Source organism: Gymnoscopelus braueri, assembly GCF_963280865.1.
Source record: "Gymnoscopelus braueri genome assembly, chromosome: 14".
Classification (NCBI taxonomy): Eukaryota; Metazoa; Chordata; class Actinopteri; order Myctophiformes; family Myctophidae; genus Gymnoscopelus; species Gymnoscopelus braueri.
In genome coordinates this window covers 41,685,273-41,701,841 of record NC_137619.1, presented here as the reverse complement: position 1 = coordinate 41,701,841, position 16,569 = coordinate 41,685,273, and the positions used below count along the sequence as shown (strand labels likewise).

Below are 16,569 nucleotides of genomic sequence, written 5' to 3'. Positions count from 1 at the left end.
GGTGTTGGTCTTGAATGCGCGCCCCTACAAATTTTGAAGATTAAAAACAAATACAAGCTCGTAGCGCGGCACTTGGTGCCACGCTATGAGCTTGTATATCTGTTTTTTTAATAGCCAAAGAAATCTAAAATGACACAGACAGTGTTCCCCGGATTGAATGGGTTAACACTACAAGCCAAAGGTCATAAGCCTACTACACCGACCACAAGATGTTGAGATTAAAAAAAATACATTTAAAGAATCACACAAAGTCTTTGTCATATTATCCTTCCACAACTTTTTCTAAATATTCAGGCTTTAAATAGTTGCTTCTAAAATAAGCGGTTACAGACACTTGTGATGCATTTCCACCAAAATGCCCTAAATATCACAGACTAGCAGGCAGCAAGGTGTTGGTATTCGAGAGCGCATCAGTTGCATCTCATGTTATGTGTGCTATAGTCACATTTAGTTCTTTGACACAATTACCAATATTGAACACAATTCCACAATTTCATCATTATTAACCCTTTAAAAACCTGCGGCCGATTCTATAAATGCCTTCTAAATCAGTATTGCTCACACTTTTTCTTAAAGTTATTCATCCCTTTTCAAACACTTCCAAGATTTTTCTAAAATGTTCAAAAATGGCAGATCTACAAGCCTGCAGCGCAGCACGAAGTGACGCGCTGTGAGCTTGAAGATCTGCTATTTTTTTAATAGCCAACGCTAAAATCTAAAATGACAACAAGCGCGAGGTACAGAAAGACATTAAAGCTAAAGTAGACTGCCCCAACGCTCCTGATTTCGTGTATAGAGGGGCGGGTGTATAGAGCCGGCGAGAGATTGCGCCTGATCCCATTGGTTCACCGATCTGTCCGTCAACCCCCGCCCAGTTAACACAACATTACGAGCGACGCCCACTGCACTCTGGTTGGTTGGGAAATGAAACACTTCCTCATACCGAGTACACCGACGCGCTGGGCCAGGCTTTTATTTTTTAGCAAAACTAAACAATAAAAGCCTGGAGATCGAGGCTAAAGCTAAAGGGATAACAAACAAAAAGTCCTGGGGACTTGTTTCCATTGTGGTCCTATACAGTATGTGACAGCTTATGTGCATCGGAGAAAAATGTTTCACAACTTTAGTGTAAGGGCTAAATAGGGTTAGAAGGCGGCCTTTTCCATCCATTTGGAGAGAACACGTGAGGAAATACAACTACATTAATAAAGTTTGAATGATTGAAATGGACAGAAATACATATTCTACACACAAATGAAACTCCCCCATAAACTCCATGTAATTTCTCTGAGCAATAGGAATCATGATTAATCTCACTCAGCATCTTGCCTCGACATCAAAGTGTTTCTCTATGCAGCTAAGATCCATCCACATCCATCCTTCAGGTACTGCCATGTACTGTACATGGTCTGCGTTGGTAGGTTTGCATTTCTATAGCCGATGGCAGAAGCAACCATGAAGGCGCCAACCTGCTCAACAGCAGCAGTTTTAGGGGTTCAATGTCTAGTTAAATGTTTCGTGACATGTAATGTACATTAGTATGTAGTGGAGTAGAAGTAAAAGTATAGACAATTGGAAATACTCCAGTAGAGTGAAAGTACCTCAACATTGTATTGTAGTAAATTTACTTAGTTACTTTACACCACTGCATTTCTGTCTAATAAAATATTCAATTAATTCAATCAATCAATCCGTGCAACGGAATGTTTGCCTCCAGTTAGTGATCTATTGTATGAAGGAGACGTGCTCGTTATTTCCGAGCACTGAGTTGATACTAGTTACAGCCCTACAACCCTACACCATGATGGAGCTTTATTTCTGTGTGCACGTTCGTGCACTCTGATTTTGTGAGTAAGGGTTACTGAAGTGAATACACACACACACACACGCACTTAAGAGCGCTTCTTTCATATCTCGGGGCACAATGGCTTCTCAAAGCTAGGCCAAGCGTTCAATAATACACACTGAAGCCCAAATATTTTCCAGACCCATATATTTGTTTGGCTGAGCTGATTTAAAGAGGTCCACATCCAGGGCAGGCAGGGAGGACATTACTTCCGGCAGGCTGTTTATTCCAGCGCCTCATGTCCCCCTGGCTTCACTGGCAATGGAATGTGTGTCCCCGTCCTATTGACTGAGACCAAACTAAGTGGCTAATCCTTGCGTGCCACCCCAGAGGAAGAGGGCGTGCACGTGCGCGTGTGCGTGCGTGCCTTTGGCCTTGAACAAGGAAGTGCTCAATGCAGAGTGTGCTCCACTGTGCAGTCATTCCACCCCGCTTTGCACTTTTAGATACATTCATTGCAAAATACGTTTATTTTTAAATGTAGTAATTTGTCATTTATTATCAATTCAATTAAAAGCACCAAATCGCAACAAGTTGCCAGAAGACTCTTAGAGCAGAGACGCAACGCTTCCCCCCCTGAGAAAGCTTTGGTGACAGCGGCCAAGGAAAAACTCCACTTTAATGCTCACAAACATATTGTACATAAATATTCACACTTTCCCGGAGAAAGTAAGTACAAAAGTCAAAACAACATAAATGTTATTTATCTGCATTTGGCTGTATAGGCAAAAACCAGTCTTTCATTTGGGCTAAATTGGTATCTCAAGTAGATGTTCAGAATGTTTCTTTATTCTTGCTGAATCTTAACACAATTCATATTCATTCATTTGTTTTTGAAAAAGCAGAAGTTGGGACTGGCGGTTTTAACATCTTGCATAATCTTACTCATATGATAAATTAGGGTATTTATGCTTTAGTTTGAATAACAACTTCCACTTGAAATTATTCTACTTTTTGCCAACAAAGCTTTCATCTTTGGTCTCTTCAGCATGCCTCAATTTGATTTCTGGATGAATGGCCTCTGATTAAAACTGAAGACGTGATTGTGATGGCACGGCCGTCTGATGCTATATGGAAATGCACTATGCAAAATACGAGGTGCTGCGTATAGTGGTTCCAAAGGCTGCACTGGAGTCTATTAAACCATTTAGACCGGGGAAGAATCTATGTAATTTTTTGTATTTCTTTGGCTATTTAAAAATAGCAGATATATAAGCTCATAGCGCTACGAGCGTGTAAATCTGCTATTTTTAAAAGAATTGTGAAAATATGTGCAAATCTTTGAATATATATATATATATATATATATATATATATATATACATTTTTAACTCAAATATTTGCTTCTGGGGGTCCCTGGAACAAAATATTTGCAGATGGGGGTCCGCGGCCAAATATATAATGCATAATTTTGGGGGTCCTTGACATGAAAAAGTTTGAGAACCTCTGATATTATAGCAACATACGTTTTTTTCAAACAAAAACTGCTTCTAGGGGGGTTCTACAAATGTCTTCTAAATCCTAACAAAGATTTGAGTTAAACATTTTCGCTTAAAAAATATATATATATTCAAAGATTTGCAAACATTTTCAAGATTTTTCTAAAAATACAAGCTCGTAGATCTGCTTGTATATCTGCTATTTTTGAAATCTTAAAATGACACAGATGCGTTCCCGGTCTTAATGGGTTAACCTGTCAGTGTCTGAATATGAAAATAAATATGTCAAGGCTGCCTCAATTTGTATGAGCGTGGGCGCTGATTCAGATGGTAATAACTGACACTCATAAATATAGTACATGCAGCAGAGCTGCATGATGCATGTAATAAACCATGACATGCTTTAAATAAGGTTTCAATGACTCAAATAAAATAATTGTTGAATATGAATATTGTTGTAAACTACGGTAGAGTAGGCCTTATACACGCTGCACTGGATGGTGAGGTTAGAATTAACCTGATTTACTGTAAGTGCCAAAAATAGCTGACCTACAAGCTCACAACACGTTCCGAAGCAACGCGTTGTGAGCTTGTGGGTCGGCTATTTTGGGTCAGTCGTACTTTATACACTAACACACATTTCAGTTCAATAAAGCAATGTTTTTCTCCAAAGCAATATAAAGTGCTTGTTTGTTTTTAGTTTTTTCAATGGGCCACAGCACATTTAATTAAAAGGAGGCGGGATTAATACAGCACAATAGCACAGTGGTTCTCAAACTCTTTCACGTCAAGGACCCCCAAATTGATCAATATTTGGCCGCGGACCCCCATCTTAAAATATGTTGCCCCAGAAGCAAAGATTTGTGTTAAAAATGTTCACTCATGTTCAAGAGTTTTGAAAAATAGCAGATCTACAAGCTCATAGCGCGGCACTCGGTGCCGTGCTATGAGCTCGTAGATCTGCAATTTTTGAATAGCCAATGTATAAAAAGTGAAAGTGGTTCAAATGATTGTGATGCTATATTAACCACTTTTGCTGGGGACCCCCTGGAACCCACCCCAAGGACCACTGAGGGTCCCCGGACCCCACTTTGAGAACCAATGCAATAGCATATACCGTGGTATTTTGGTAGATGCCGTACCGTACTGTGAAATAGCATACGTTATTATGTCCCTGCTCAATGCACAATCAACAGAAAAGCGAGGAAACCACACTCCATAATTTACTGTAATGCCTCATTTACACCCTTTATACTTTTTTATTATATCATTAAATTCTTTCATGAGCGCAAATTAGAAAGAAAAGAAAAGAAAAAAAGAGCTCAGTCTGTCTTGTGGTTTGACAGTATTAATTGCTGGTGTCTGGTTTGTACCGTTCGTTCGTGGAGTAAGTGGGTCTTTCAGGACATAATCAGAAACACATGACAGAAATAAGGATCTCTGGTCAACACTGGTATATTTATTATGCTGTGCTCTGAATAAATTAGGCCTATGTCCACTCCCTGGTCGAACCAGACAGTCAGTTACTAGCCAAGAGGCCCAGACAGACAATTCACTGCATACAAAGACGGGTCTGACACATTAGAACTCAAGTGAACGCGGCCCCTCTTTGACCCTCGGGCATTGACGACAGAGGACTTAGAGCAACACACAGTCCCCACTGTTGATACAATATTGACATGGCACTAATGGCCCTGGGTCTAAGAGAGGGCGGAAAGGGGCAACCAGGCGAGGTGAAGATCGCGTGAAGGCCAGGCATTACCAGCCGCCCTGGCCCTTTCCACGACCCACTTTAGCTCAACAGCAAACACCGTCCTATTTGTCTCTGTGCATCATCCTCAGACACTTGACCACAGCAGCCCAAATCCCCCAGGACCACAAAAAACTGGAGCTAAACTCTCATCCAGACAGACACACACACACACACACACACACACACACAGACCCACACACAGTACACACAAGCCAGACAGCCTCTAAATGAATAGCAGACCACTTTTCTCAAACCCCTTTGGACGCCGCAGAGAGGATGCGAGTGCAATATGGTCGGCAACATTAAATCACAGCGAGCTTAAAGGATTTTGGTTTGGCTTGTTATTCCGACATTGTTTTGCATTCACCGAAAAGCTCTGCAGACGTTCACAAACATAGATGCAGTCTAGATCTCCTGTCTGTGGCCATAACCTGTCCACACCCAGTTCTCTTTCTGATGGAAACAGAAACAAAACTAAAAAAGGGAAGGTGATTGTTCAGTAACTGTGGGTCTGTTTTAATTTGTGTAGGCTACATTTACCCCCTTTGTGATGTTCCAGTTTATGTCTTTTATTTAAAGTAATTTGTCTCGATTTTGTAACCCATTTTTCACCCAGTGCTAATTGCCTAAGCTTATAATCATGGGCGCTACTCTCCCTCTGCCAGCGAGCCCCGAACTGAGCTCATGCTTCCTTCAACGCATGAGGAGTGAGCAGGCCGCTTCTTATATCACCTGACAGGGGGGGAACGTCCCTTTCGCCAACCCCACCTATAGGGTACTGATGACGCGGAGGAGAGAACACGCCACCAGCGCCCACACAGCGTCCCCGGCGGTAATCGAACCCAGGACCTTTTAGCTGTGAGGCGACAGCGCTACCGAATGCGCCACCGTGCCCTCAATTCCAGTTCACGTCTAAACAGAGCTTAGTTAAAGCTGCAATCTGGAACTTATTTGAACGGACAAATGCTAGTTTAACCAATCTGTATGGTAGATTATGTTAATAAAGCACAATCTCTCTCCTGGACGAGCATCTAGAGAGGAGATTACCTCCTGGTTGAACGGCAGATATATTTGTCTCTCTAACGCGGGGAGGCCCAAGTTCGAATCCACGGTATAGGACACAAAATAATGCTACGGATTGCAGCTTTATAACAGTGGAATTGATGGAGATGCAGTGCGAAATCCAAAAAGAAAAGGCATTGGTGATGCAATCGGAGTGTGTCAGTGTGATGATGAAGGCTTCTTCTCGGTGAGTTTTTTATTATATATTTCACCTATCATTCTGAAGGGAATATACAGCAAAGTTTACTTTTACTTGGAGACACCTGGCGTGCTGTTGCTCAATAAAAGATGGGAGCGTTCTGAAAAAAGAATCGGGATTCTGGAGGCGGCTGCACACAGCCACACGCACTCTCTTGCTTTATTGAAAGCAACTGAAAAATAGGCACAGACACAGTACACCAAGCATACACTGGGAATGTGTCTCTGACACGGACCAGAATAACTGTGAGGACACGTCTTTTAAGCCATTGAGACCGGGGAACGCATTCGTGTCATTTTTGTTTCTTTCTTTAGCTATTCAAAAGTAGCAGATATACAAGCTCATATACCATGAGCTTGTAGATCTGCTATTTTTTTAAAATCATGAAAAAATTTGCAAATATTTTAATGTATATATATTTTTTAAGCAACATTTGTAACTCAAATCTTTGCCTCTGAGGGATTCTACAAATGTCTTCTAAATCCTAACAATTTAAAGACGTATGTTGCTATAATCAGTCAATCAAAATTCTCAAACTTTTTCATGTCAAGGACCCCCAAAATGATATTTGGCCCCCATTGACCCCCATGTCAAAATATGTTGTTCCAGGGACCCCCCAGAAACAAAAATTTGAGTTACAAAAGTTCGCTTTAAAAGAATACATATTTTCAAATATTTGCACACATTTTTTCACAATTGTTCAAAAATTAGCAGATCTACGAGCTCTATGAAATCTGAGCTTGTAGATCTGCTATTTTTGAATATAGCCAAAGAAATCTAAAGTGACACCGATGCGTTCACGGATTGAATGGGTTAAATAAAAGGAGACAGACACTCATTACAGACACAACTATGTAATATTATGCTGCGATTACCTGTTGCGCACAGTAAAAATCACCAGTGTTCATAATTGATCCATTTGTGACTCAGATGGATGCGAATGCATGTACAAATGGAAGCGAACGCATCATTTGTACTCTCCCACAGTTAAAATAACGCTGGATTTTACTGTGCCAGAGCTCCGACAGTGAGACGAGATATACCAGCTAGCATTGATCTATTAGTTCTCAACACAGGAGCACCACAAGGTTCTCGTTTCAGCCCACTACTGTTCAGTCCATTACTCAGTGGTGGAAAGTAACTAAGTACATTTACTTAAGTACAATTTTGAGGTATTTGTACTTTCCTTGAGTATTTCCAATGTCCAATACTTTTACTTCTACTCCACTACATCTCAGAGGCAAATATTGCACTTTTACTCCACTACATTTATTTGAAAACTTTAGTTACTAGTTACTTTTCAGATATAAATTATGATATAATGGAAAATACATTAACCACTTCAGCCCTATTTTATACCTAGGCTATTTGAAAATAGCCGATCTACAAGACGTTGTGAGCTTGTAGATCTGCTATTTTCAAACATTTAGGTTATTTTACTTTTGGTACTTTAAGTACATTTTCATACCAATACTTTTGTACTTTAACTCAAGTCCATTTTTCATTTTGGACTTTTACTTGTAACGGAGTACTTTTATATTGCAGTACTGATGCTTTTACTTAAGTAAAAAATGTATGTACTTTTTCCACCACTGCACTACAGTGCACATCCTAGCTTATAGATACCTCTTGTTGTCACAACAATGCCAGGCAGGGCTAGCTCAGGGCTAGCTCAGGGCTAGCTCAAGGCACACCAGCGGGTGTCAAAATCTCTTCATAGCCAGAGGGCCGTGATGCAACCCGTTGTGATCTTGTTTATTTATGTTTAGAGCAATTGTACAAATGTACACATTCCACCTATATAGACGTATGTAGACAAAATAGAAATGCAAGGTTTAAAGAAGTATTTCACCCAAAAAAATACTTATTTCTATCAATTACACACCCCATAAAGCATTGAATTCATGGAGATGTGTTTGTTTTTGTCGCATTCATAAGCCAATAATTTGATTACTGGCAGAAATATGCTAATGTATCCGGTAGGAGACTCAAAGGAGACTCTTTGAGTCTCCTACCGGAAATACACCTGGTCATCAAAGAATATTGGCTCAGGAATGCGTCAAAAACAAAACAATCTCCATGAATTCAAGGCTTCATGGGGTGTGTACTTGTATATTTGTTGGGTGAACTATTCCTTTAAAGCGCTTAAAATAGACTTTTAGGATATTTAATTTGGCTATGTATTGGGAAATGAGTGCCAACAATACTGATATAGTAATTAAATAAAACAATTATTCATAACATTTTGTATAGTTTGTATATATTTCAATAATAATGTGTGGTTGTCACACCTGAACTCGTGTCCCGACACACCAGGGCGCCTTGGCACAGCGTTTGAGAACCAGTGGGACAACTCATGGGCAACCCTTGTCGATTGCTTTGTATGCTCACGTTGAGAAAAAGATCCCTCTCCCGATATAGGAGCAAAACGTGTGGAAAAGAATAAAGAGGAGACACCGTTGCCACTAAGCGAACCTCCCACTGTCTTCCTCTTTGTGATTTTCCACTCCACATCTGTTCTGAGAGCCATTCGTTTCGGCCGTGACCGTCGGTGAGCTCGCTGAATTACAGGAGACGTCACGTCTCAAAACTGCATGATACTGTACATCTCACTTGATGTGGTCTATTACAATGAGAAGCCTCTTCTCTCTATGTAGATTTACAGGTGGTCTCCTCAAATTGACCGGGTTATTTTCCAAATCCCGAGGCTTTTACCGTGTAATGTAGTAATTTAACCCCGACACTGTAGCTCAAGTCGTTTCCATATGTCTGTCTAGTGGATAATAATAATGCATTTCCTTCTCATAAAAGAAGTACTTAAACCCCTTTAACCCTTAGCTGACTGGTGTCGCCCAGGGCTCTAATCTATGCGTGCTAATATTTCTGCTAGTAGCTACAGTACTTCCCTCTACACCAAATCTCTGTGCCCGTAAAACGCCCATCTACAGGCTCACAATGTGTCTCAATTCGTGAGCCCCAGTATAGGGGTGCTAAGGTTCATAAAAAAGAGTCTTGTTTGGGCTCACTTCAACCTAAATAGCTCACTAGCAGAGCTCCCCAAAAGATTGACACGCATTTTGAACCTCAGCATTAATTTACTCTGGTCAAAGGGGCTCAACACTTTGAAAAGCATCATCTCTGCCCGAGGAGGAAAAAAAGCGAGATGGTGCCATCAAATACGGTATTACAAGAGCTCCCTTATGATTTGTGACTGGCAGCTGTACTATGTGTGCCAGTCCATATTATGGTGGCCGCGGGAGCTACGAAATGGAGTTGTTCCTCCATTTGGGAAGGCAGGGTGCTCGAGACTAGTATAGCCACCAGAGAGAGAGAGAGATATGTGGAATTGCAACGGGCTCCAAGTGTGAGTTGGTCCCCCCTCTGAGACGATGCTGCTCTGTTGTAAATTGCCTGCACTTCAAGCTTATGCAAATGCATGTGGTAAAATGTGATATTCTCCCCTGCGATGTCTTTTTTCCCACCTCATTCACTTTTTTTATTCTCTCTCTCTGTGTGTCTAGCTCTCTCTCTCTGTGTGTTTCTCTCTCTCTCTGTGTGTGTCTCTGTGTAGGGGGGGTGTCTCTTTTTTTATTCTCTCTCTCTCTCTCTCTCTCTCTCTCTCTCTCTCTCTCTCTCTCTCTCTCTCTCTCTCTCTCTCTCTCTCTCTCTCTCTCTCTCTCTCTCCCCCCCCCCCCCCCCCCCCCCCCCCCGACAATCCATCAACTGAGATAAAACCACAACCTCTCCAGCTGCTTCATATTTCACCAGTCAGGGTTTTTCTTTCCTCTTCTTCTTTTTTTGCTCGGCAGAGAAAAAGTCTTTCTAGTGTCTCTCCACTCCTCAAACAGGTTGGGTTTACCAATAAGGGGAGGAGAAGATGATTTTGCATATAACGCATGGAGTCTATATTGGCCCCGGTACATTGATTAGTGCGATGGTGTTGGTGCGTCAGCAGGAATATTGAGACTGAGGGCTGATTTAAATACTTGGATATGTGAGCCAGTGCTGTGCACCTGAAAATAGGCAATCTACAAGCTCACAATGCATCGAATCGCATCGCAGCGCATTGTGAGCTTGCAGATCACCCATTTTCGGTGTGTGCGAAATGGTGCACAACCACATATAAATCATTCATATGGGGATAGTGCTAACTACAGTATAGGTGTAGCAAGTAGAGGCCTTCAATTCAGTCTTAATCAGTGGTGGAAAGAAACTAAGTACATTTACTCAAGTACTGTACTTAAGTCCAGTTTTGAGGTACTTTTACTTTACTGGAGTATTTCCAATTGTCTATACTTTTACTACTCCACTACATCTCAGAGGCAAATATTGTACCTTTACTCCACTTTTTTTTTTTTAAACTTTAGTTTCTAGTTACTTTGCAGATATAAACGATTACATTATAAAACATACATTAACCACTTTAGCCCTATTTTATACCTAGGCTATTTGAAAATAGCAGATCTACAAGCTCACAACGTGTCGCATCGTGACGCGTTGTGAGCTTGTATTTCTGCTATTTTCAAACATGTTAGTACTTTTTTAGTGTTAGTACATTAGTTAGTACATTTACCAATACGTGTGTACTTTTACTCAAGTCAATTTTGAATTCCGGACTTTTACTTGTAACACAGTACTTTACTTAAGTAAAACATTTGAGTACTTTTTCCACCACTGTTCAATTCAGTCTTAATGCATGCGAGCAGCTTCCTCCAGAGCAGTAAAACGAGCTCAGCAGGCCTGCTAATGATGAATACGCATTATAAAAAAAACTAAACATGCGTGGGTCAGACTGCCTTTTTCTCTACCCCTCCCCCCCTCCCCCAACACAAAAAAAGAAGAAGAAGTTCCAGGCAGGTTCACTGGGAGTTCGCCATCAAAAATATATAATTCCGTGCCACCGCATAACCCTACCCCTCTGCTGAACCCCCCCCCCCCCCCGTCTGGTCTAAGAAGAAGGAAGGTATAACAGATAACACAAAGACACAGAAGGAAGACGAGGTTTCGGGGGGTCGGGGGGGATGCCGTCCTCAAAGTTCACGTCTCTTGGACGGAAAGAATCCTTTTAGTGTTATCATGGGCCGGCGGATATGTGCAGGATGTAAGACCGCGCGGTGGAATGTATTAACGCTTTCTCTCGATAACAAAAGACGTGGTGTTATCAGGCGGGCAAGAAGTGTGACTCAGAATGCATTAACATTTATGGCACACCCTCTTCTCCCCTTTGTGTCATCTCCAGAGTGCCCACTCTGTTCTTTTTTCTCCTTAATGCAGCTCAGCACTTTGTCTCTTACAGTGTGAACCTACCGCAGAGGAAAATAATGACCAGACCAATCCCCCGTGCATATTTTGCATGAGAAAGTAGCCTATTTTCTTAAGGTGCTGCAAACATTACCCCACTTCCTTCTCTACAGCCAAAACATTAATGAGAATACATCCCCCCGAACCCGATGCCCATTTAAATGTCTTTAAGAGAGATTAATAGAGCATAACTTTTTTTAAGTTGTATCACGCACGTGACGCACCACCAAATAAGTTGAACTCTAAGCGGTACAATGAAAATTTTACAGATGACTTAGCATAGATATTATAAATTCATAATGCAACATACTGTTAACATTTAATATAAGTTTAACTTTACAATGTATAAAGTTAGACAACAAGCATTAATTGGATAACATATCCAATGTGAGAGTGTGTGTGTGTGTGTGTGTGTGTGAAATATACCAATATATCAACCAATAACTCATACCAAATATCAACAACGTTTGAGAAACAGAGACAAACCGCCACCACCAGTCTTTACAAGCACCTTCACAGAAAAACAAGGGCAATGTTGCTCACAATAAGGCAACCAATCATGACGCGTTGCAAAGCCTTTTTTTGCCAAACACGCCCCCTTTCCACAGCCACACCCCCACCTTATATATATGAAAACAGAAGTGCACGCCCACAATTCAGTCTAAACACATCCCACAAATGGACATGGTGTTTCTTAGAGAGTGTTACACACACTCTCAAAAACTGAAACCAACCATGCTTTTTTGTCAATATTGTTGTTGCAAAAACTTTGTTTCTACGAGGTCCCCCTTGTGGTGAATGTATCTTTTTGAATGTCCTGATAGGATCGGGCAGGAATATGCCTCTGAATACGACAAACACGGAACTCATGATGCTACAATAACAAGGGTATAAGAAGGCAGTGAATTATGGTTTAAGGTGACTGGCACGTAACAGCTCACAATAGAGAAATGAGTCCCACCTCTCCCAAAGCTTCCTGCCCGCTAAAAAGGATAAAAGCCAAGTGCTCAGCCTCACTCCGGGGGAACTTGAGAGCAACATAACAATGGTGAGCATAGGGACACAATGTGTGTGTGGGTCGGATACAAATGATCGTGTTGTTGTTGCCGCTGCAAACACCTACCTTTGTTGTTGTTGTTGATGTGAGCCAGCGGGGTCTCTGTGGAAGTTTTGTTTAGCCCCACACAGAATACATGGATGTCATATCTGAGGCTGACCATGGAAATGTCAAGCCTAATGCAAAGGCTGATGAAGAACTGAGCGTGTGTGTGTGTGTGTGCCCCATATACTTGTATGAGTCAACTAATTATAGAGTTCCAAATTATAGTATGTTATAGAAATACTATGCTATGTGATCCGATGTCCCCGAATTTGACCAGGAGTGTCTCGGTTTAAATAATAATTAATATTAATTCATAATAATAAGCACTTACTGTACATTTTTCATGTTCTGTCCCACTCATTATCACCTATAACCACCATCCATGGTGTTGAAAGGGGCACTGGGTGTACTAAACACTATCATAATTCCCGATAAAGCCCCTGTGATGCAGATACAGGTGGGCGTGCCGTGCATGCACCTTCATTTACTGTAAGTGTCCCAGTTTGATCGTCCTACAGTAACAGTAACCACCAGGACTCCAATACCCCGGGTATCTGTCCTGCATGTGAAACCAAACATCAACCGCTGATCCAAAGGGGAATTCTCCCCCACCTCCTTGGTCAAGGGAGTACCACTGCTATAGCAGTGGTACTCAAATGGCCATTTTCAAATAGCCAATGTATAATGAGATTAAAGTGGTTCAACTGATTTTGGATCCATGGGGGGGGGGGTTGCTGGGGGACCCCCTGGAACCCCCCTCAAGGACCCCTGGGACCCCCCACTTTGATAACCACTGTGCTATAGCAAGGACAGGAAACAAATCGGGATGTCCTACCATCATTGCAGAGCGGTCCGCCGAATGACGTCATGCTGCAGTCGCAGCTGAAGCCCTCCCACTGTTGCAGACACACCCCCTGGTTGGCACAGGAGTCCTCTTGGCAGGTGGTGCTGGGACCTGGACACACACACACACACACACACACACACACACACAATGGTGAAGCAGACATTTGCAGTATGAGGGGAAACAACCTATGTTTACGTCTGTGAACTGTAGCTACAGTACATACTGCTGATTCAGAAGACCGACTGAAAAAACAAAAAACGGTTTAATCGCTTTGAATATCATTATTTGGTACTGGCTTCAGCTTATGAATTATTAATTGTAACTACAGTGTTGTGTAATTAAACATCTCACACACACACACACACACACACAAAAAAACATAAGCCTAAATGCAAATACTGTATGCAGTATGCACACATACAGTACATGTGTGATGTTACTTTCTACAATCATAAGTGGATTCAATTCTCTGCGTTACAACTGCATATTTGCTACTAATACTGATATAAATTCAATGAGTTTACATATCGTTGCTGTCCGGCAGAAACCAGCGAACTCCATTTTGACGCTTTTGCATTTTTTTCCGTAAATCAGGGCCATTGAACACCCTTTACGTCTGTGTGTTGGTATAAAAAAAATTGAACCAATGTAAAGCATTAAAAAGCACTTCTGACAAAACCAGCTAACTCCATTGGATCCTCAAACTTTCTGCTGGAGTTAGCTGGTTTTGCTGACTCCAGGCTCCACCCCCTTTTGACCTCCAACCTCATTGTGAGCTTGGAGGTCCATTCAGCTGTTCTTATCAATAATGAACAAAACCTCCACTCCAAAAAACTGAAAAATGAACATTTTGGAGTTAGCTGGTTTCTGCCGGACAGCAGAGACATTCGTTTTATATCATTGTAACCATACCAATGTATTTATCACTTAGTACATATTCTGCACATTCAAAACAAACATACCAAAACACAACAATACGCACAGTGGAACAAATATAGAACAACAGTACACATTTAAACTGATTTAAATGTTTAAAGCATTTCTTATTGAGGTTATATAGGCTAAATTAATGTCTTTGGCATTTAGTTTTTTCTCGCCTCTCTTCCTCGTTTCATATTTTACTTCATATTTTACAATTATGTATTACGTTCCGAAGTTGCTGTAGCCAAAAAAAATTAAAAAAGTTAGAGGTTATGTCTCAATTTATAATAGGAGCAGTTTACAAACTTCCTGCAGTTATGGCACATAGCTCTGACATGTCCATTCACTAAAAAAAAAGACAGACACAAACTGGCGGGTTAGGGTCTGATCACAGAGGGACCAAGCCAGCGACTTTATCCGGCTTGATCCCGCTCGGCTTACTGGATATCCAGCTGTGCACTGACTGAACAGATGCATATGAATTGCTGAGAAAATTGGCGCGCTTCCATATCGGTGAATCTCTCATGGCTGAGAGAGACAGCAAAGCATGAGAGAACTCCCAAATGTGTTGACAGCCAGTGTGTTTGATTAGCTTGTTTGTGCACCTATCCATCATCCCATCAGTGCATCAGCAACACTGTCTGCTGGTCGGTCAGTCAGTCAGTCAGTCAGTCAGTCAGTCAGTCAGTCAGTCAGTCAGTCAGTATTATTCTGTACTCCAGTGGTGGAAGAAGTACTCGGATATTTTACTTATAAGTAAAAGTAGCAATACCATAATATTAAAAAAAATTGTCCGTTAACAATAAAAGGCCTGTGTTCAAAATGTTACTTGAGTAAAAATACAAAAGTATCGGCATAAAAATATACTTAAAGTACCAAAAGTAAATGTACTAAGATGTTTAAAACTAGCAGATCTACAAGGCTATTTTCAACTAGCATACAGTATGTATAAAATAGGGCTAAGTAAGGCTAATAAGTGGTTAATGTACATTTTACAATGTAATCATGTACTGCAAAGTAATTTTTCAAATAATTGTAGTGGAGTAAAAGTACAATATTTGTCTCCGAGATGTAGTGGAGTAGAAGTAAAAATATTGAAAATTGGAAATACTCCAGTAAAGTAAAAAAATACCTCAACATTTTACTTAAGTACAGTGCTTGAGTAAATGTACTTGGTTACTTTACACCACTGCTGTACACAGGCATGGCAAGCCGTCTGTTTGTCTGCCAGTCATCCCTTGAGAGTTAAGACCAATTCATATTCTGTTGTACGACATCATTACTCGCCAAAAATAACCGATTTTTGGTGAGCAACATGGGCCGTACAACGCTGTATGAATTAGGCAATAGTTCACTGAAATGGAGTAATGGTACAGGGTTAGCATGGATGTATGATGATTATGTTATTTCTTTATGTTACAGCATACGTTTGACAAATTCAATAATTTCTTTGTTGTGCGTGCTTTTATGTTTTCAATTATATTCATATTATTCACTCACACTATCTATATTCACTTGCTATTCTTCATTCGTCCAATTATTACCGGTAAACAACCCCTTGGCATTAACTGGATGATTATGCAATTCTCATGACACATTTTAAAACAATATGAACCCTTTAAGACCGGGAAAGCATCATTTGTGTCATTTAAAAATGGATTTGGCCATTCAAAAATAGCAGATATACAAGCTTATGGAGCTTGTAGACCTGCTATTTTTGAAAAATCGTGAACATTTGTGCAAATCTTGGAATATGTATTATTTAAAGCGACATTTGTCAAATGTTTAGTTCCAGGGACCTCCAGAAGCAAAGATTTGAGTTACAAATGTCTGCTTAAAAAAGAAAAAAGAATCAAGTATTTGCACAACATTTTCATGATTTTTTAAAAATAGCAGATCTACAAGCTCATAGTGCGGCACTTGGTGCTGCGCTATGTATATCTGATATTTTTGAATAGCCAAAGAAATCAAAAAATTACACAGACACGTTCCCGGTCTTAATGCGTTCAGCAAATTGTCTTTCACATTCTCTTGCAATGTAATGATGAAATATGACTTACCGATCTACACCAAAAACGTGCAATAAATAATAAATATAT

The 16,569-nt window shown here is 40.7% G+C and overlaps 1 protein-coding gene across 1 annotated transcript in view; it reads right to left on the bottom strand.

The window, feature by feature from the left end:
• The window catches only part of LOC308100128 (neurexin-1a-like), a gene marked incomplete at both ends in the record, with an annotated part of 542,450 nt that overhangs the window by 257,122 nt on the left and 268,759 nt on the right, over positions 1 to 16,569 (bottom strand). The window contains 1 exon segment of the mRNA XM_080449034.1: positions 13,538 to 13,657. Coding sequence (XP_080305160.1) covers positions 13,538 to 13,657 — 120 coding nt within the window.